Source organism: Copadichromis virginalis, linkage group LG3 (assembly GCF_057382275.1).
Source record: "Copadichromis virginalis isolate Kocher_CV1m ecotype Utaka linkage group LG3, C_Virginalis_male_GT1.1, whole genome shotgun sequence".
NCBI lineage: Eukaryota > Metazoa > Chordata > Actinopteri > Cichliformes > Cichlidae > Copadichromis > Copadichromis virginalis.
Genome location: NC_140620.1, coordinates 160,844 through 182,695, shown reverse-complemented (window position 1 = coordinate 182,695; position 21,852 = coordinate 160,844). Strand labels below are relative to the sequence as shown.

The 21,852-nt window shown below is 43.6% G+C and overlaps 2 protein-coding genes across 2 annotated transcripts; both read left to right on the top strand.

Moving 5' to 3' along the window:
• Positions 1-5,470: 5,470 nt before the first annotated feature.
• Positions 5,471-7,119, top strand: LOC146712149 (uncharacterized). The gene is made up of 2 exons (XM_085441842.1): positions 5,471-5,973; positions 6,861-7,119. Exons 1-2 carry the CDS (start codon positions 5,714-5,716, stop codon positions 7,117-7,119), a joined length of 519 nt encoding a protein of 172 aa, XP_085297968.1. The 5' UTR covers positions 5,471-5,713.
• Positions 7,120-18,603: 11,484 nt separating this feature from the next.
• Positions 18,604-20,560, top strand: LOC146712148 (E3 ubiquitin-protein ligase TRIM21-like). The gene has a single exon (XM_085441792.1). It carries the CDS (start codon positions 18,608-18,610, stop codon positions 20,288-20,290), a length of 1,683 nt encoding a protein of 560 aa, XP_085297918.1. The 5' UTR covers positions 18,604-18,607; the 3' UTR covers positions 20,291-20,560.
• The last annotated feature ends 1,292 nt before the right edge of the window (positions 20,561-21,852 follow it).

Here is a 21,852-nt window from a genome sequence, read left to right as displayed (position 1 = left end):
GAAACGGCGACAGAAGCATCTTTGTGCGTCTGCGGTTCATTAAGTACCTCCAGATTATGGCAAATGTCATCTTGATGATTTTCAAACTCAATATTGCCAAATAAAAAACCAAAAGGATATGGTTCAGTTGGACAACACACACACTTTCAGATTACCAGTCAGTGACATGCAGTAAACGGTGTGGGCTACAGTGTTGAAGACACAGCCAGTGTGCATGATGCAGGCACTCAGGTGAGCTATTAAAATGTTAGCTTCTTATAGTTAGTAAAGCATATGCTTTTGAAATAAGTGTTTCCTAGCTTTAGTGGTCTTTTGTGCTACTGAGCCACGTGTTTTCATTTAGTAGTCTTAGGCTACGTTCACACTGCAGGCGAAAGCCCATCAAATCCAACTTTTCTGACCCTATGAGACCATCTATCCCATCATGGTGTGACGCAGTGAAGCTGTCACTAATGCACCAGTGCAGCCTGCCTCACTTTCCCTGTTGCAGTAATGTTGAACCAAGTCAGCGCACTTTGCTGAGCTGCACCTGTGCAGATGCAGCTGCAGCTGCAGTGTAATGATGCACTCAGGGAGAGACACTGACTGGCCCGCACAGTTTATTAGCTGCACTCCTGCAGCAGCGCCCAGCTCGTCTACATGCGGCTCCAACCTTGTGTTTGCTCTCATTTATTTTTCTGGGTTTCTGGCAGCATGTTCATATTTCTAACTTGTGTAATTTTGACAGGATATATTTTTATGGAGAGCAAAATATTTAAAGTTTATTTTTTTAAGTTTATTTAATAATATTCCTGTCTGTTTTTATTCATATTTATGTTTAAACACATTGTTTTAGTGTTCAATAAATGTTTATCTTGTGTGGCCCGCGACCTAAAGTGTGCCTTGACCTTTGGCCCCCTGTGCGATTGAGTTTGCCACCCCTGACCCAGCACAACTGTTGGAACAATACAAGTAAGAATACAAGGCTTTAACTATGTCCTTATTGCAGCATTAATGAGCACAATAAAGCCAGCCTACTGATAAACATAACGGCTGTTGAACAGGTGACTTGTTTTTTTGTGAGACATAGAAAAGTTCTGGCTTCAGCGAACATGATTCAGGGTGAAAGGAGAAGACGTGGGTCAGGCAGCCAGGAGGAGCGGTGTGCCTCAGAACCACACGAGGAACAGAATCAATCAATCAATCAATCTTTATTTATAAAGCACTTTTCATACAGAGAAAATGTAGCACAAAGTGCTTTACATAGTTAGAGTGGCTCGTGTTCTTGGGTAAGCCACCCCTGCTGATACACGTGTCCTTCAACATGCAAAGTGCTGCTCGTTGCTACATATAACAATTCTGGTGTGTTTGGTCCATTTCTTGGTCTTGGCTGCCCAGCTTGGCCTTACCTTGGCCTCAGAAACATTTCACGTCAGAGAGTACACGCCTGTCACATGTACGCCTTTTACTAACACTCAACAAAAGCCTTCAGTAATTCTATATACCTGAAGCTCTCACATGTACACAAGGCTAGTAGGTCATCCTGAGTTCATCAATATATGTTCGTTTCATCTGTCTACAGTCTGTCTGTGTGTGTCTGTGGGAGGTTGTCTGTGTGTGTCTGTGGGAGGTTGTCTGTGTGTGTCTGTGCCTGTGGGAGGTTGTCTGTGTGTGTCTGTGCCTGTGGGAGGTTGTCTGTGTGTGTCTGTGGGAGGTTGTCTGTGTGTCGCACAGAGGCTGAAAGGACTTCATCCCAATAATGTGTTTGTTGACTGTTATTTCTAAAAGCTCTTTGTTTCTCTCACCTCATCCCCACTTGTGAAAAGATGACTGAATTTCCCAGAGTTCGTTCTGTTGGAGGTTTATTTCCTTCTGCTGCTGCTCAGAGATCATCAGAATCTATAAAGGCCTAAACTAACAAGCTTTTCCAATGGGACATTATTTTCAACAGACCTGAACAGAGTATAAGAGGACAAGAGAACATGAGTGTTTGTGTTCTACACATAGAAGTGAAGCTCTATTTGCTGCAAAACAAAGTTGTATAGAAAGATTTTCCATGTGGAAAATTATTGCTATTATTGCCAAATAGCATCTCTTGTCTGGAGAACAGGACTCGCTGAAACATTATCCAGAGCTTTTGCTGACACGACATGTTCCAAGTCAAAGTCAGCTTTGTTGTCAGAAACCATGTGTGCAGATAATACACAGGAACTGGAAACTACAGCCTGAGTGTTGCACTAGAACAACGTAAAAACAACATGAAAGATAAAAAGACTCTGAGTTTGAAAAGAAATGAACTGTGGACTCATTTTAATTGTGAGAGAGCATAGCAACCAGAGATTCTGAAAGAAAAACACATTAGCAGGATTATGAATTGATTTACATGCCATTGAGTCAAATAATAAACAGCCAATTATTCTGTCTCAGAGCTTTTCATGCTTTCCTCAGCTCCTCCCATCTCTATGTTCAGTCGTACTCACTGCCCATCATCCCAACTCCTGAGGGAAGAAACATAATCCTTGTAATTAGAAGGATGTGATCTCATAGTGTGGCTGTGGTTCAGAAGGGAGCACATCTATCAGTCTGCATGCCAAATATCCTCGGGCACGATGCTGACCCCAGGTTGTTCTCCACAGCCCACTGCAGTGTGAGTGTGGGATAGAAAGCACTTAAAGCTTGAGAGATAAGATAGAACTTTATTAATCCCTCAGGTGGGTTCTCTGGGAAATTCGGTTTCCAAAAAAGCACAGCACCGACAGAAGTTACAGAGTTACAGAATATTATATATACACACACACACACACACACACACACACACACACACATATATATATAAATACAGAGACAATATAAATAAAATATACAAAGGGGATAAATAGAATAAATAGGAATAAAAATAAAAATACAAGTGAATTGCACATTTCGAGTATTGAGGTCTATTGCACCGTTGACTATTAGGAAAAGTATTGCACAGTGAGGTGAAGAGGCACTACAGCTTAGTTGTTCCCCCCTCCTTTGTCCTCCTGTCTCCCCTCCCTCTCCCCTCCAGAGAGGAGTTAAACAGTCTGATGGCGTGTGGGACAAAGGAGTTTTTAAGTCTGTTGGTTCTTGTCTTTGGGAGAAGCAACCTGTCACTGAACAGACTCTTCTGGTTGTTAATGGCCGTGTGCAGAGGATGCCCAGCATTGTTCATAATGTCCAGCAGTTTCTTTAATGTCCTTTTCTCTGCCACTGTCACCAGAGTGTCCAGCTTCATGCCGACCACAGAGCTAGCCTTCCTGATCAGTTTCTCCAGCCTGCATGAGTCCTTCTTTGCTGTGCTGCTCCCCCAGCACACCACAGCATAGAAAAGTACTCCAGCAACCACCGACTGGTAAAACATCCTCAGGAGCTTGTGCCATTAATGAGGCGTGTTGTATAAAGTGGTGTGAGTGCTCAGGCAGAGTATAAACAAGCTGAATAAGAAATACTCAACTTCCACAAAATGACTACTACATAATTCATTCTAAAGTTCAGAAGCTATATCTGAATTCTGCACTTATATTCTAATCTCTCTGCCTTATTTAAACATCCACGTTTTCAAAAATCTGTGGTAACCTCAATTGTTTTAATAATACATGTCGATTAGCTCTCCATTGTGTAGCCCCTTAAAATACAGCTTATTTCAAACCGTCAATCCTTCCTCTTGGATGCAGGATTATATTCTGTAGGAAAGCTGAACAGATGTGGAAAAAGACCTTATTAACCTTGTTCAACTGACTAAACGCTGCAAGAACATCTTACTTTACTGGCTTGATTAGCAGTGATAAGCACTATACGCACATCTCTGACTGCTTTGTCAAGGAGGGAGTGACAAAGCCGTCCTTCGGTGTAACCCGACCTCAGAAAAGAATCTCCACAAATATTTGCGTACTCATACTCAAGCTTGATATATTACTCCCTGTCTCGTGAAGGTCTGATGATCAGTGTGTCAACGTTTTAAAATTCTCTCCCAAGTTGTGCATTAAGGTGAGCCTGACTCTGTCTGGCTGGTACTCCTCAGATAATATCTGATGTTTAGATCATTTAGGATGTTTGTGCTTAAATGGTTTTATTTCATATAAAAACCTACAGTTACAAGCAAAATAGAGTAGAAAGCATTCTGTTAGTTCAGGCTTATTAAAAGCAGAAGAAAATCCAAATCTCTGGTGTAATGCACACACTGCTTCAGTCCTTAAGCTGCAGAACAAAGGAGAGAATAAAAATGCAGACAAGTAGCGTCTGAGCCGATCACGTTCATCTGTAGTTCAGACATGTGGATTACAAACTGAGTTACAGGTGAACTGTTAGCTTGTTTCAGTGCTGGGATGATAACAGATTATGATAACGACAGATGGAGATTAGCATCATTCATATAAGAACAGGATCCAGATTTCCTCGCACACAGACAGTGAGAGCGACGGTGATCGTGACAATCAAAACAAAAGTAGTTTATCGAAGCAGCCGCTCAAAGACACGAAGAGAAGAAGAGCTTCATCTGTCAGTGTCTCACACACAGCAATGACTTCTGAACATTGATTTATGTGTCATTAGAAGTGACCGAGATGCAGGAGATAAACACAACGACAGCACAGAATGATTCTTTTCAATTTTTAATTCGGTTTTATCGCCACTTCACATAATAATACATGATTTACTCTGTGTGCTGGGATATGAGAACGTTTTCAAAGCCACCGTATCAGTTAAAGAACCACCTCTGCATCTGCTACCAACTCCTATTGAACAAACACAGCTCAATGTCATCACATTAACTAACAGCTGAGTGCTCTGCTGTGTGACTGAAACGTCTCGTTTTATTTCCAGTCTTCATTTCTGTTGCTTTATCCCACAAGTAGTCAGTAGGTATGCAGATTTTATTCCTCAGACTAACTGTGACAGTTCAGTGTAAACTGTTCTTTCAACATCAGGTTTAGACTTCAAAGAGAGACCATCATGTGTTGGAAATTTGGTAATTGAGTGTTGTGCAGTGAATTGTGCCTACAGTTTTACAAAGTGTGTGTTACAAAATTGCAAACTGAGTGCAAAGCAGTTTTTGTGCTTTTAGTTTTGCAAACTCAGTGAGTGGTTTTGCTATAAGTCTGAATAGTTTTAGAAATTGTGCTGCAGGAATCACAGTTAGGGTTTAAGCATTCAGAAAAAACTGTAAAAGAGGAGATTCAGATTAGAGACCTCTGCTGCCACCTTCTGATGAAGACGCTTTGTTCTCCACACAGAAGTAAAGCTGTGACTCAGTTCTTCCAGGTGATAAAGTATTTTTCATTTCTGTAGTTGGTACATTGATATACTAAAGTAAATATTAATAATTCATTTTGGGGTTATGTCATATTTATTATCTGGGAATCTGCTACAGTAAACATGGCCAAATATTCAAAGTGTGTGTGTGTGTGTGTGTGTGTGTGTGTGTGTGTGTGTGTGTGTGTGTGTGTGTGTTTGAAATACAGCTCTGACTATAACGGTGTGTTCACACCGAACGCGATGGACGCGAATAAAACGCCCCAAACGCCCCTAATTTGACGCGTGTACATTCGCGTCTCAACGCGTGTCCAAGAAAAATCCATCGCGCGTCAAAATATGATATTTTGACGCGCGTGAACCGGAAATGTGGGAGGAATGTGGGAGGGAGTTGTGCCAGACCGGTATCTTTGCAAGATGGCAGCTGTCGAGCTAGCGCTTGAAGAGAGAGTCTCCCTTCTCTATGTACTGTGGAGAGCAGAGCAGCAGCGTAAAAGACGTCCTCGCCGTACCTGGGTCCATCAGGTCCTCCAGAGGCGTGAGCAGTTTGGTGAGTTTCACCACTTGCTCCAGGAGCTGCGCCTGGATGACGGCCGATTCCAGCGCTATCACCGTCGGCCAGTTTGAGGACCTGCTTTCCCTCGTCGGTCCCAGCATTGCCCGCCTAGACACCAACTACAGGCGCTCAATCCCACCTGCAGAGCGCCTGTCCGTCTGCCTGAGGTTAGTAAAACTATTTAATACGGTAGTCCTTTATTGATATCTGTGCTAATATGCTAATCCATCCAGTTATACACTGCTAACATGGATGTGCTATGCTAACAGTGAATGCTGTCGGTGTTTACTGAAAGCAAACTGTGGTACAGAGACGACTCTTTATAATATTTCTAGTGATACTCAGAAGGTCTCATCAAGTCCCGATTTAATTCGATTTATGCTGTTATCAGTGTTTGAATGATAGCATGGCTGTGGTGTCACATCAATGTATGCGCTCGGTGTTTGCTGATATCAAACTGTAGCATTAGCACCACTGAGTTAACCTTGTAGTGATACTCACTCCTTTTTATTTAGACCTGGTTTAATTCTGGGATAGTTGAATATTTGTATATAATCCCTGCAGCTGTCAGACTCTATAGCAGGGGTCACAGCCTTTATTAAAACAGAGTTAGATAAAACTGTGAACAGTTTGGTTCATCTCTAGTTACATGGTTCTATCTTGATAAGCTGTCTTATCACAGATTAATTTTTCAAAAATATTAATGATTTAAGCAAGGAAAGGGCTACATGTCAACACACAACTCTTTATTTCTATTAATGTCTCACTTCATTCCTACCTGATTGACATGTTTAGGAATTATGAGTGATTGGCTCACTGTAGTTGTGAAAGTTGCTACCAATCAAATTATGATATGTTAAAGTTAAAATAAAACACAACTGTTTTAGATATTATCTAATATACATTTTGTAATTATCCTTATAATTACAAAATGTTTTATGTAAGATTTAAGTTTTGTGATTTAAATCTGACATCACAAAAGTATTTTGGAATTTGAATAATGTATTTTGTAACTGCAGTACACATAATACTGATTTTGAACAATTTTGTCCAGGTTCCTTGTCACCGCGGACTCCTTCAGGACAAAGCGTTCAGTTACAGAGTCGGTGTGTCAGATCGCCCCCCAGGCAGCGACGTCCATCTGGGACTGTCTAGTGGACGACTTCATGGCTGTGCCTTCACCTGGAGACTGGCGGTCCATCACAGAGGGATTCCAGGAGCGCTGGAACTTTCCTCTGTGCTGTGCAGCTCTGGATGAGAAGCACGTCCAGACAAAGGCACCCCATATATCATATAGGAGACACACACATTGATATACACTAAATATTCATTTCATTTCTTTTTTGTGGTGCCCAAATTGATGCACCTGCTTGATTTTGTTTAAACAATTATTGCACACTTTCTGTAAATCCAGTAAACTTCTTTTCACTTCTCAAATATCACTGTGTGTGTCTCCTGTATGATATTTAACTGACATTTTTTATTGTAACAACCAACGATTTATACAGGAAAATGATGTCTATTAACAAGGTTGCCCAAACTTCTGCATCCCACTGTATCAGTATATTTTGTCATTAGTATAATATGAAATAAATTCTACATGTGTCAAGTTGTGTGCCAACATTTGCTGTGTAGTAGAACTGAGACATTAGTCATTATAAACATTTATTTGAAATAATATTAAAAGTCTCAAACAGAAAAACATTAAACATAAATATATAAAATATAAGAATTTACAGAGAGACAGGAATAAAAAGGACCAGCTGCTCTCCAGAGCAGGAACAAGGCTGAGGAGGAAATGCTCCATTGGAGACTGGTGTGGCCTCTTCAGGGACTCCAGGATGGCCAGCTCCACCGCCGATGGACCGTCCTGGGACCCGTCCCTCATCTGCCTCGGAGCCGTCCTCCTCTGTGGGCCTGTAAAACAGCACAAAACACAAAGAAATGAGAAGGCTGCTACTAGATTTTAATTTCAACATTGGAAAAAAAAAAAAAAACAATAACAGGATATAATCAGATTGGTTGTAGATATTTAGTAAAGGTGATCACAAGGGAATCCCACCGACTAAAAAGATATCAGTGCTTGCTGTACATATCTGTGGGTGCAGCAGCAGGAGCTCAGGGACTGGGGATGCTCTGCTGCAGAATCAGTTGGTTCTATCAATACAGTATTAAATGTTAACAGGTTGGATATAATAATCGTAGAGTAGACAGTGGTCCCTCATTTATTGCAGGGGTTCTCAGAATAACTAGCCCCTGGTCACAGTTCTCACAATTGATTCTCAAAGTGCAAACCTTTGTAGATTGCAAAACGTAAAAGTATTATTATGCCGCGGTTTGTCTTCATCTGCCCGCCACTTTCGTGCGCCTTTTTCCCTCACGGTGCAGGTGTCTATTTCCGAATGAGGCTCATAGTTATGGGTGTTTTTGTGCTGTTTTTTCTATTGGACGCGATGGTTATCAAAACCAAACGTGATAAATTTGGCAAGCGCAGGAGATTTGTCAATCAGGCTGCAGAATGCAATGCTGTACTGTGCAATAAAAAATCAGCGAAAAAGCAAAGCAGTGACGGATGAACAGCGGGACCACTGTGTGCTGTTTATTAATAAACAATAAAATATATTCCTAAATGACAACATGCATAAAAGCAGAACGGTATTTGTACGTCAGTGGGAAAATAGCGGTGGCTTGCTAGCTTTTGTGCGGCTTCCCGGGTCAGTGAAAACTTTCAAAAGAGAAATGAATGAACTTACCAGGTTGCCCGATCTCTTCACATATCTTCCTCCAAGCTCGGTCCTTTTTATTCCTGTCTCGGTACTGAAAGCAGCTGGTGTTGTACAGCTCCGAGTTGTTTGCTACCGCATTGATTAGCCTTCCCCTCCATTGAAGTATGAAAGGCTTTGGCTGGATCTGCCCCTTTGACCTAGGTAACAGCCACGTCACCAGGCTCCTGATTGGTTGTCGCGGCGCGATTTGATGCTGGAGTTCAGATTTTTCCAACTCGAGCGGTAGACGTGAAACGCGCGTATGCACAAAATGCAACACAAAAACTCACGCGCGTGGTTTTATTCGCGAGTCAAACGCGCCAGACGCGCTACACTGACGCGCGTTTCACGCGTTTTGGCGTTTTCGCGACGCAAATCTGCTTCCGAATTTTCGCGGGACCCGCAATCGCGCGTCATCGCGCCTTTCCATTGACTTTACATGTAAACCTGACGCTCTATTCGCGTCCATCGCGTTCGGTGTGAACACACCGTAAGAGTGGAAGTGCACCACCCACCAAATTCAACACTGTGGACCTCCAGCCATCCTTTTAAAGGAGTTCAAGCTGGTGTTTTCCGTTGCTGTTTTTTTATTTCACAGGGAAGTTAGAGCTGGTATGGGCGCATGAGAAGTAAAAGTATAGCAATCTTTAACGCACCACCCACAGCACACACCCAAGCCCAGGTCAAAAGTCTGAACTTGTCCACTCCTTTCTCATTCAGTGTGACTGCTTTTGCGAGGCTGGTCTTAAAGGGTCTCTTGTGTCTGAGGAGAGGATGGTTACTTCCCAAACATTAATGCAACAACAGCACTGCACTTGAGTTTTTTCTGGCTGGATCAGAAGATTTGGATTTGCTCACTTTGCCTTCATGTGAGCAAAGCTCCGTTAAATCTATTCTGAAGTTAGTCTCGTGATTTTTAAACATGGACTCATCAGGATTTGTTCAGTGCTGTAAGTGTGTCAGTCTGGTATTTGAATAGTTTTTGTGTGTCCTGTTGTTTGAATACTTATTTCAAAATCTGATATGGTCCAGAGCCTGCTGAGGTGATGTTCACTGTGAGAGGATGTGGAAGCTTTCTTAGTGGGAAAAGCACAACCAGAGGTGCTGAAGCTCTTCAGATCAAACTGACATTATTATTTCATCATGACTGGCTCCAGCTGAATTGCTGTTGGCTGTTCTTTGTCAGTCTGCGACTGACCTTTGACAACGTTTCTGTATTTTTCAAATGTAGAATTGAGCGTCTGTGGAGGGAGGTTTGGACAGGTGTGACACATTTACTATGATGTACTCACAGCTTGGAGGAAGATGGATTTCTCATCATCTCAGATACTCTTCATCTCTTCTGTGCCCAGCACTCCTTCCTCCCAAGTCTCAACGTGGATTTCTTCTCTGTTGTCTGTCATGATACCCACCCAGGTGTTCTGGAGTCTCCACTGAAGGATGAAGATGTCGAATCTCAATGCCTTGACATTGATCCCCTTGTGCCTTCATCTAGTTTTGGAAGAGACATTTCCTGGACCGCACTCTCACATGCTCTGTACCTACATCACCATCCCTGAGAGTCGCAGCTTGGCCCGTCACAGGGTGAAGTTATAAGAACGTCTTATTTTACCAAGTCCTCTCTCAGGTTCCTAAATCATTGATGGCACTGAGATAGTTTTTTACAATAATCTCTTCTTCTGTAATATAAGAACCTCTCCTGCTTTTAATGGTACTTTTCATTACTTCATGGTGCATTCTCGTCCCAAACAGATGCTGACGAGCTGACACAGTCACATGGAAGAGGGAGAGAAATCTGACAAAACTAATGATTTCAGTGAACCTCATGTCTAACAATGACAGATGTATAAAATAAATAAAGATGAAAGTAACATGTGTCCTCTTTAGTTTTCTGTGTTACTAATACTCCACTGATCAGATGTCTGAAGCTTCTCCTCTGGCAGGACAGGAGTGAGGCCTGGTCCTGTGAGCCGCTGTGAGGATGTACTCGGGGAAAGGTCACCGGCCTCAGGCTCTTCACCTTTTTAAAGACAAAGCAGTCATTTAGATAGAAGATTGGACAGTGTTCACCTGCACAAAGAGAAATTAAATTAAATGTAATTACTGACCAACACTCACAGTGTTTTCTACAGCTGTGGCCAAACATTTAGAGAACAACAAGTGTTGCTCTTCACACACTTTTAGATCTTTTTGTCAGATGTTTTCTGAAGGATAGAAACTTCTATGTTTCTACAGCATGTGATTGATTATATTTGCTCAGCTCTGAGTTCTAATTGTAGCTGATGAGAAATGACTGAACCATCCTAGTGACAGCTCTGGATCTTAGACTGTAGGATCCACAGGAAGTTTATAAAGATGATGACCCCGAGCGTGTTTCTGCTGTGCTGATGGATCTCCACGGAGCGTCCTGACTCTGTGTCACATGTTAGCTTCATGTGGGTCAAAGGTCAAAGCTGCTGACTGTCAGGAAGCTTCAGAGAAGATCAGACAAAAACGAAACACAGAGCTGAAGATGAAGCAGATCTACATGTGACTGTTGATGGTTTCAGATGTGGATCTCTGTGCTGTCCACACACAGATGCAGGCTAATAAATACAAATAGAACAAGATAAAATACAAATACTATGAATAAATGAGTGGAGACTAAATGTAAGTGTGAGGTAGATGTATGTGCAAAGGAGCTGTGAGCTTGATATGAAAGATGACCTGATGTGCAAACATTACTGTTAAAACAGGTCAGCTGTCCAAGAGTCTGACAGCAGTGGGAAGAAGGAGTTGTTGAGTCTGGATGTTCTGGATTTTGAATGGATGTTTTGGATTTTGGGGTTCAAAATGTTGAAAATGGGGAACAAAACAAGAAAAAAAAGAAAAAAAGAGAGGAGTGTAGAAATGTGTGTAACAGTTGTTTCCGACTAGAGGGTGAGGGTGGTACTGCAGGCCACCAGCATTGTCTCACTTTCTGGATTTTAAGAAAGGGGCGTTCAGAACCAGAGAGGGGAGATGTGTTGTTTTAAGCAGTGAGAACAATGATCAAAATGTCTCAGTGTGTCACTTGCAGGTGAAGAGCAGACCTGCATCAATTTTCCACGTGCAGCAGACGGAAGAAAATTATAGGTTAACACCATTATAGGTTAACATCATTAGAAACACTCAAGCCAAGTTTTGGCTGAATTGTTTTACAGCTTAACTTCCATGTGTTTGTCACCCTGAGAACACAAGCTCCAAAATCTCTCCCTGAAGACCAGAAATGCAGTTCCAGAACAACGAGATGGATCTCAAGAGCTCACAGCAGCATCCTGAGTAGTGAAGAAAAGGTCCAGCAGCAGCAGCAGCAGCTGTGCAAGACAGCGACAGCAAGGATAAAAATGGCATCATCATGACTGGATGGGTGGATGTGCATTTCCAACGAGCTGCAACTTCACTGTGTGTGAATGGACTTTGAAAAGACTGCCTGAGTTGGACATTTGCCACTTTCGGCGCAAAAATGGCAAGATGAGAGTGTTAAAGACACAGGACAAAGCTGAAAGACAACTGACTCTCACTGGACTGCTGCAAGGAGGGAGATGAGATGAGACCACAGTGGAAGGAGCAGGGAGGACATGGAGGAAGGCTGTTTTAGTGTGGGAATGAAATTTGGGTTTAGGAAACTGGGAAGAAAAAACGACTGCCTTGCGTGGAGAATTGAAAAGTGTCTGGACCACCGCAAAGAGGAGAGGTACACAAAATTACACAAACAGAAAAAAGCATTAATCCTACTAACACAAACACACATGCAATGAAGCTCATGAAGATCAAACAGTATTTTAAGCATTTCTGTTAACATCATCTTGTCCGGTTCACTTAGTAGGTTGAGAAGTGATACACAGACTAGTGAACTAGTATTATTTTTGGGGAAGGATGATTGAATCATTGCAGGGGTGAACAGAATGCTGCAGGGGGTCAGATGAGTGGAGACTAATAGATTATTGAGTTTCTTGTTTCTGATGTGTGGGGGAGGTCTTATCATGACACACATCTGGGTACATGGGGGAAAACAAAAACTCATTATGTAATAGAATATTGCTGTTGTGTGAGGTGTGACTGGTGGATGAAAGTTTTGGAGATTTACTGATGCATTTTGTTTTGGTACCACTTTGAACCTGCCAGTTTTGATCTATTATTCTAAGAGTATGCTTAGACAAGTCCTAAAACTAGGCCTTCATATTTTTTGATTTTTAACAGTGCACTGAGATTTTTTGTTTGGCAATTTTCTCTTTTTCAAGCAGGCTGCAAGATCGGAATCGAAAGCGCTACACAACATGTTGAACAATCGCAAGTGAGCTTCTCCAAAGTTAAAATGGGCTGTCATTACTGTTTGAACTTTACCCACACACCACTCCTCACTCCTCCCACCCGCTGCACACAGTCACTGAGTACAGACCGGCTGATTCCTGTAAAGGGAGAGGCAGGAAGAGGCGGAGCAACAGCTGAAAAACAAGAAGCCCAACGTCATTTTGCAGAAGTGAAAGTGTGAGAGAGCAGCAGCAGAGCTGCAGTCGAGTCCTGTTTGTCTCTAAAAGAAGATTCACTGGAGTCCATCAGGTTCCTCTCAGCAACAGTGGTGAGTGCAGCTGATCACACTTCCTGCTTCTACACAAATCTTCACTCTGTTCACTTCATCAGGACTCATCACAGTCACACTGGATCCATAGAAATCTGCTCATGTAACCACAGATCCACTGTAGGAGCATCGAGCTGCTGCTTCAGTCTCACTGTGGCTCTGCTCAGGACTGTGGACTCAGGCTGTGCTCTGGACTTCAGACTGACTCAACACTTCTTGTTTAAGATAAGATGAGATAAGACTTTATTGATCCCACAACGGGTAAATTTTTGCGTCACCTCAGCTCAGGTACAGATATCAGAAGGAAATACAAAAATACAAATAAGTACAATCAATGAAAAAAAGTAAGATAATACACTATATACAATGGTAGCATACACAGTATGTGATTATGGATATAATTGGAAATATGGAAGACATAAACTATATAGCTTGATATAGCTATTGTACCACTACTATTCCTATTTATAGACATGCACACACACACATGTACACACTAGATATACATATGTATACATATACAGACATATACCTGCACATGTCCGTACACATGAAGGTCCATTATGCATGAAGTGGTGACTGTGGATGTTCACAGTGTCCAGTGACTTATGACATCGTGATTGAGGAGTTATAGAGTCTAACTGCTGTTGGGACGAATGATCTGCCAAAGCGCTCCTTCCTGCAGCAAGGGTGTTTCAGTCTCTGACTAAAGGAGCTCCTCAGCCCACTCACAGACTCATGCAGTGGGTGATGTGGGTTGTTCATGATGGATGTCAGCTTTACTAACATCCTCCCCTCACCAACCACCTCCACAGACTCCAGGGGACATCCCAGCACGGAGCTAGACCTCCGCACCAGTTTGTCAATCCTGCTTCTGTCCCTGTCCGTGCATCCACTCCCCCAGCAGGCCACTGCATAGAAAAGGGCAGATGCTACCACAGTGTCATAGAATGTCCTTAACAGAGTCCTGCAGACTCCGAAGGACCTCAGTCTCCTCAGCAGGTGGAGTCGACTCTGGCCCTTATACAGGACGTCTGTATTTGTAGTCCAGTCCAGTTTCTTGTTGAGGTGAACACCCAGGTACTTATAACAGTCCACTATCTCAATGTCTTTCCCTTGGATGTTCACCGGTGTTGTAGGGGGTGACTTCCTCCTGAAGTCTATGATCATCTTCTTTGTCTTGCCGGCGTTGATTTGGAGTACGTTGGTCTCACACCAGCCAACAAAGTCACTGATGACCCCCCTGTATTCCTGATCATTCCCGTCTGATACGCATCCAATGATGGCTGTATCATCTGAGAACTTCTGTAGATGGCAATCGTCCGAATTATAACAGAAGTCTGAAGTGTAAAGGCTGAACAGGAAAGGTGAGAGAACCGTGCCCTGTGGTGCCCCCGTGCTGCAGATTACCACCTCAGACACACAGTCATGGAGCCTCACATACTGTGGTCTGTTGGTAAGGTAGTTGATGGTCCATGCAGTCAGCTGTGTGCCTACTCCGGCTCCCTCCAGCTTCCCTCTCAGTAGTGCGGGTTGGATGGTGTTGAAAGCACTGGAGAAGTCAAAAAACATGATCCTCACAGTGCTCCCCGTCTGCTCTAAGTGAGAGAGGGATCGGTGTACCAGGTAGATGACAGCGTCATCCACCCCAATTCCAGAAGGGTAGGCAAACTGCAGGGGGTCCAACACTGAGCCCACCAGTGGCTGAAGGTGGTGCAGGATGAGCCTTTCCATGGTCTTCATCAGATGAGAAGTCAAGGCAACAGGCCTGAAGTGGTTGGGCTCCCTGGGGTGTGCGATTTTTGGCACCTTAACCACACAGGAAGTCTTCCACAGTTCAGGAACCCTCTCCAGGCTCAGGCTCAGGTTGAAGATGTACAGGACCACCTGACAGAGCTGGTCTGCACAGTCCCTGAGCAGTCTGGAGCAGATTCCATCCGGACCTGCTGCCTTCGTCCTCTTGAGCTGATTTCTCACCTGATCAGCTGTGAAGGAGATGTGAGGCTGGGCTGGAGTGGGGGGTGGGGCTCGCTTCGTTGTGGATAGATGTGTGGATAGGGGTGAAGCAGGGTTGTGGTGAGAGGAGAGCTCAGGTGACAATGGCATTGCACCCGGAGGGGGGGGGGGCGGCAACTGGAGGGGGGTTAATGGAACCTGGGGGGTGGGAGAGGTGATCAGTGGGCCATTGTCAAATCTGTTAAAAAACAGATTCAAGTCGTTAGCCCACCCCCGGCCAGCAGACACTGTGGCTCCTCCATTGTCCTGGAAATGTCCAGAGATTTGTTTCATGTTCCTCCAGACTTCTCTGACGTTTTTCTGTTGGAGTTGGTTTTCCCATCTTCCTACTGAAGTGCTCCTTGCCTTCTCGGATCTTGTATTTAAGATCCTTTTGGACTTTCTTAAGTTCCTCCTTGTCTCCCGACCAGAAAGCACTCTTCTTCTTGTTCAGCAGGGCCTTCAGTTCTGGGGTGACCCACGGTTTATTGTTTGAGAAACACTGTATCTTCTTGGTAGGCACAGTGTTCTCAACACAGAAATTAATGTAGTCCGTGATGCAGTGGGTGAGGGCGTCGATGTCCTCACCGTGAGGCTTGCAGAGTTCCTGCCAGTCTGTGCATTCAAAACAGTCTCTTAAGGCCTCAGTGCATTCCTCAGACCACACCCTTATCACCTTCTTCGTGGGGGGGTTCCTCTTCACCATAGGAGTGTAGGTGGGGTGGAGAAGGACCAGGTTGTGGTCTGAGTGGCCAAGCGGGGGGAGGGGTGATGCACTGTAAGCCTGCTTTGTGTTGGCAAACAATAGATCCAGGGTTTTGCTGTCCCTTGTATGGCAGTCAACGTACTGGGAGAAGTTTGGGAGAGTGACAGATAGTGAGGCATGATTGAAGTCCCCAGAAATAATAATGAGGGACTGCGGATGTGCCATCTGTAGCTGAGACAGTGGAGTGAATGTACTCACAGGCTGCTGTAGCGTCGGCCGAGGGTGGGATGTAAACAGTCAGCACAATAGCGTGTGAAAATTCCCTGGCCAGGTGGTATGGCCGGACGCTAACTGCCAACAGTTCAATGTCTTTGGTACAGCTCTGTTCCTTCACAGTGATGTGTCCCGGGTTACACCATCTCTCACTGACATACATTGCTAGTCCCCCACCTCTGCTCTTACCACTCTCCATTGCATTCCGGTGCGCTCTAACCAGTTGAAAGCCATCCAGAGTTATGACAGAGTCCGGTGTGTGGTCCGTGAGCCATGTCTCAGTGAACAGGAGGAGGCTGCTCTGCTTGTACTCCCACTGCAGTCTGGTTAGCGCAATTAGCTCTTCCATCTTGTTGGGAAACGATCTTACATTACCCATGAGAATGGATGGAATGCTTGGTTTGTACCGTCTCCTTCTTTCCTGGTACTTCACTCCAGCCCTGCGTCCCCTCCTCCAACGTCGTAATTCCTTCGGAATCTTGGGTCGCTCCTCCGGGAGTACTTTCCTGTTGCTCAGTGCTAGCAGCTGCTCCCTACTGTAAACAATGGCTTGGCTTACAGATTCTCCAGAAGTGGTGGTAAAAAGTCCCAAAAAGAGTAGAAGACATACTACTACTCTCTTTTTTTTTTTTTTTGTCCCGTTTGGATCTATAGCCATCAGAATTGTTGTCTTGAGGCAAAGAAAGATGCCAAGAGGATTTATTTTACCAAGTGGATCATCATGGCCTTGCCATATTGGTCCATTTGATTGACCTTTATTATAATTATGAATTTATTTTATTTTCAGTTGCAAACGGGACAGACATGACTGTGGGATAGGACAGGGGGAAAGAATGAAAGAAAGAGAGGGAGAGAAAGAAAACCAAAGGGGAGAAGAGACGGTGAGAAGGGGGGGAAGAGAAAAAAAAAAACAAACAAACAAAAAAAACAAAACTCCTGGGTCACCTGTATGGAGAAAAAACATACTACTACTCTCACGAAAAGTTGTGGGTCCACGTTGCACAAGAAATAAAACACGACCAAGAGTGTCAGGTAAAAAAAGCTTAAAGCACAAGAAAAAACAGAAAGGAAAGGAAAAAGCTGGGAGCTGAGGAAACAGGCTGCCTACCGTGGCCCCATCTTGGATGTTATTGGGGTGATTTATTCATCACTTACTGTTCCTATTAGATTGATTCTGGATCTGATTGATCATAAGGATTACAGACGTGAAAACACCTATTTATTCTTTATTGATATAAAGCCTTTGATACTGTAAACCAGCAGATTTTGGTCAGTACTTCAAAAAGTCATTCACACATTTTACAAAGATTATCTGACTTACTGTATCCTGTAAGAGTCACAGATGATCCTCAATCATTCAGAAAACAGTCGATGCTGCACTTTATAACTTTGTGTGGAAACATGAATCTCATTATTTAGACAGATGTGTTTGAATCATCCTGATAATCAGGCTTTAAACATGTCAGAGTTCCACACATCAGCTGTGATATTCAAGCTGACCTGGATCAAACATGTCATCAGACACAAACATAGATGATGCTGTTTAATCCCAAAGCTTATTTAAACAAACTGGAGGACAGAATTCCTCCTTAAATGGGATTTTGATCAAATCCACTGATCTCATTTTCACACACAGGCTTTATCATGGTGGCTTCTTCTCTACTAACATCAATCTTTGATTTGGACAAACAAATATGTGAAACACAAAAATAAATCAATGTTTTCTGAGGATCCAGAATAACATGAATGATGTATCCCAGCGAGTGACTGGAAAAGTTCATCTTCTTCCACATCCTGAGTTTGTGAGGATGTTCCAGTATCTGTGAGAGAAAACAGGACAGTTACTGACGCACAAATGGACCAAATATACAGACACCTCTGAATAAACATGTTCTCATCAATGCCATTAAAATACTGGATCAACAGTTAATAACACATTTCTGAGGTTTGTGATTCATCGTCCTCCTCACTGTCAGCTCTACTGGAACAGTCACTGTTTAATATTAATGGCTCGTTGATCTGGACGTACAATAAGAAGTATTCAGTCACCAACAAGGTCGAAGTTTACTTCACAGTGATTGATGGAAAATATCCAACAAACTGATTTATTCAAGTATACAAATGATCTGGATGAATCTTGGACCTTCTGTAAAACAGAGAAACAATTTCACATCTTTGTAACGACTGTATTTATCTTCATCCCCAAACGTTGATCCTGTCCATCTGGACGCTGCACTGTACAGCAGACACTACGATGTTAGGTTTGTGTTTGGATGAACCAGTTTGTGTCTGAGTGTGTTGCTGGGTCTCCACCAGTTACTCTGAGAACTGAAGAAGCTTCTCTGATGAAACGTCTTCAAGAAACTCAAAGAAGTCCAGACGCTTTTCTCTCCAAGCTCCTCAGACTACTGACGCTTGTTTCTCTCTTTGTAAAATGAAATTTAAAGTGAATTTTGAATCAAATGTTTCTCTTCTTTCTCCCTCAGAGTGCAGACATGTCTGCTGCCAGCAATCTGCGATCTGAAGATCAGTTTCTGTGCTCCATCTGTCTGGATGTGTTCACTGATCCAGTCTCTACACCATGTGGACACAACTTCTGCAAAACCTGCATCAGTCAGCACTGGGACATGAATCAGAGCTGTCAGTGTCCCATGTGTAAAGAGACTTTCTACACTCGACCTCAGCTGAGGGTCAACACCTTCATCTCTGAGATGGTTGCTCAGTTCAGACGTGAAGCTCAGCAGAAAGCCAGCAGCAGCAGCTCAGAGCAACAAGCTGCCAAACCAGGAGAAGTTCCCTGTGACGTCTGCACTGGAACCAGACTGAAGGCCCTGAAGTCCTGCCTGGTGTGTCAGACCTCCTACTGTCAGACTCACCTGGAGCCTCATCTGACAGTGAAACGTCTGAAAAGACATCAGCTGGTTGATGCTGTGGAGAACCTGGAAGGCAGGATGTGCACGAAGCACGATAAACTCCTGGAGCTGTTCTGTAAGACCGACCAGACATGTGTCTGCATGCTCTGCTCTGTTTTAGACCACAAGAACCACGAGTTTGTTCCTCTGAGAGAAGAATATGAAGGAAAGAAGGCAGAGCTGGAGAAGACAGAGGCTGAGATTCAGCAGATGATCCAGAAGAGACGACTGAAGATTCAGGAGATCACAGAGTCGGTGAAGATGAGTAAAGATGCTGCAGACAGACAGAAAGCAGAAGGTGTTCAGGTCCTCACGGCTCTGATGGAGTCTGTTGAGAGACGCCTGAAGGAGCTCATGAAGGAGATCGAAGACAAACAGGAAGCTACAGAGAAACAGGCTGAAGGTCTCATCAAAGATCTGGAACAGGAAATCTCTGAGCTGATGGAGAGAAGCTCTGAGGTGGAGCAGCTCTCACGCTCTGAAGACCACCTCCACCTCCTCCAAAGCTTCTCCTCCCTGAAAGCTGCTCCACCCAGCAAGGACTGGACAGAGGTCAGAGTTCATCCACCATCATATGAGGGGACTGTGGGGAGAGCTGTGGCTCAGCTGGAGGAGACAGTCTGGAAACTCATGAAGAAGAAGCTGTTAGAGGCTGAGCTGCAGAGGGTGCAGCAGCATGAGGTGGATGTGACTCTGGATCCTGATACAGCTCATCCTAATCTCATCCTGTCTGATGATGGAAAACAAGTTTATCATAGTGATGTGAAGAAGAATCTTCCAGACAACCCAGAGAGATTTTCTCTGTGTGCTAATGTTTTAGGAGAGCAGAGTTTCTCTTCAGGCAGATTTTACTTTGAGGTTCAGGTTAAAGGAAAGACTGAGTGGATTTTAGGAGTGGCCACAGAGTCGATCAACAGGAAGGGAGGAATCACACTGAGTCCTCAGGATGGTTTCTGGACTGTGTGGCTGAGAAATGGAAATGAGTACAAAGCTGCTGCTGACCCTTCAGTCCGTCTCTGTCTTCATCCTGGTCCTGAGAAGGTGGGGGTGTTTGTGGATTATGAGGAGGGTCTGGTCTCCTTTTATGATGTAGGTGCTGCAGCTCTGATCTACTCCTTTACTGGCTGCTCCTTCACTCACAAACTCCACCCATTCTTCAGTCCCAGTCTGAATTATGGAGGTAAAAACTCTGCACCTCTGATCATCTGTCCTGTCAATCAAACTGATCAATGACTGATTTTATTGGATGAATGATTGATTTTTCTTGAAGGGAACAAATGAACATATTGAGTGTAAATCCTCTACAGTCTCCATGTTTCTATAGAATCTGATCATCAGGACTCTGATTCACACTTTGATTCTCATGGAGTTTGATTTGAACAGAAGAAAAGTTGAATCAGGAAATGTTCCCACTGATGGAGACTCGAGCTGAAGAGCAAATATCAGAGAACAAATGTCCAAAAGCTTCATTTCCAATAAAGTTTGTTCAATGCTTTGAGTGAATCCAGACTCATGTGTGGCTGTTATACGGAGCATCAGAGTCCAGCTGAGTTATGTTGGATACAAACTGCTTATTTTGGCTCTGTGAGGAGTTTTGTTCACTGAAAACTGATGAGACGGATAATATTCAAAGAACTCTGTAGAGATTCATGCATCCATGTTCTCCACCTGCAGGTGTGGAGGAGAAAGGTGGAGCACAGACTGCTGCATCCTTCCAGTCACATCATTTTGATGATTATATTTGCACGTTGTGATGATTTGGGTTAAAGACAAACAGAGTTGAACGGCTGCAGTCACAGCATGAAGACGATGCTGAAGCTGAGCTGTCAGTGAACATGTTTCACTGTGATTTGATTTGAAGAATAGAAAGTGTGTGTGGCTGCTGACAGCTGCAGTCTCTGCTAGTCTGCATAACACACACACATGTAGCCCTCATTTACTCAATACCATTAAATAAATGGGCTTTGGGTTCTTTCTCTAGTGTACTCTCGTACGATATTTTTAAGCTAACTTCTCTTTTGTTTCTGGGATCAATGAAGCTTATTCCTTAACAGCAGCACTACACGTGAAAATGAACACGAGTGTCTACAGTGCAGTAAATCATGTCATACACCATGTAAAGTAGAGCCTTGCAACCCTCCTTTAATTTACCAAACAATGAAAACAAGAAAATAATAAAATGGCAGATTTCAGTATTCAGGCAAACCAAAAACACACACAGCAATTTACCCACTGTACACAGAATCTCCACACATACAGTGTAAACCACCAGTGATAAAACAATTAGAGTCCCAAACTAAACCTAAAGCCGGCAGAGATAAACCCTACGTTGCAGGCCTGTGTTGCTCCAGAATAAATCCAAAACGATCTCACAACCGGAAGTTCTTCACTCAACGAGCAAAAAATAAATAAACTCAGTACCTTGTGAAACGTGCAATTCCCACCAGATTAATCCAGGCAACAAGTTGTCCTCAGCTCCTTCAGAAACACTCCGCTCTGAATGCAGCAGCACAAAGATGAGGAAGGTCCGTGATCTCCACCTGCTCCACAAGCTACCTGTTTTAGCTTCCCACGTTGCCAGAGGTACTCTGAGTGACTATCTGGGGTGTGTCCGTCGTTATCCAGTTCGGTAACGATCCTCTGCAGCTTGTTATGTTCCACAACTTTAGCTAAACAGCAGCCTACAGTAGTCCTTATTAGCGAACGGCTGGGTTAGCCTCACTTTAACTTTAACGTGCACGGCCGCAAGAAACAAAGCACACAGTCCAGCAGACTCACGCTGAAACTTTACGTGT

Excerpts from the sequence above, each read along its gene's own strand:
- LOC146712149 (XM_085441842.1), top strand. The coding sequence starts at position 5,714 with ATGTACTGTGGAGAGCAGAGCAGCAGCGTAAAAGACGTCCTCGCCGTA. Across the intron at positions 5,974-6,860 it reads CGCCTGTCCGTCTGCCTGAG|GTTCCTTGTCACCGCGGACT; the intron begins GTTAGTAAAACT and ends AATTTTGTCCAG.
- LOC146712148 (XM_085441792.1), top strand. The coding sequence starts at position 18,608 with ATGTTTCTCTTCTTTCTCCCTCAGAGTGCAGACATGTCTGCTGCCAGC.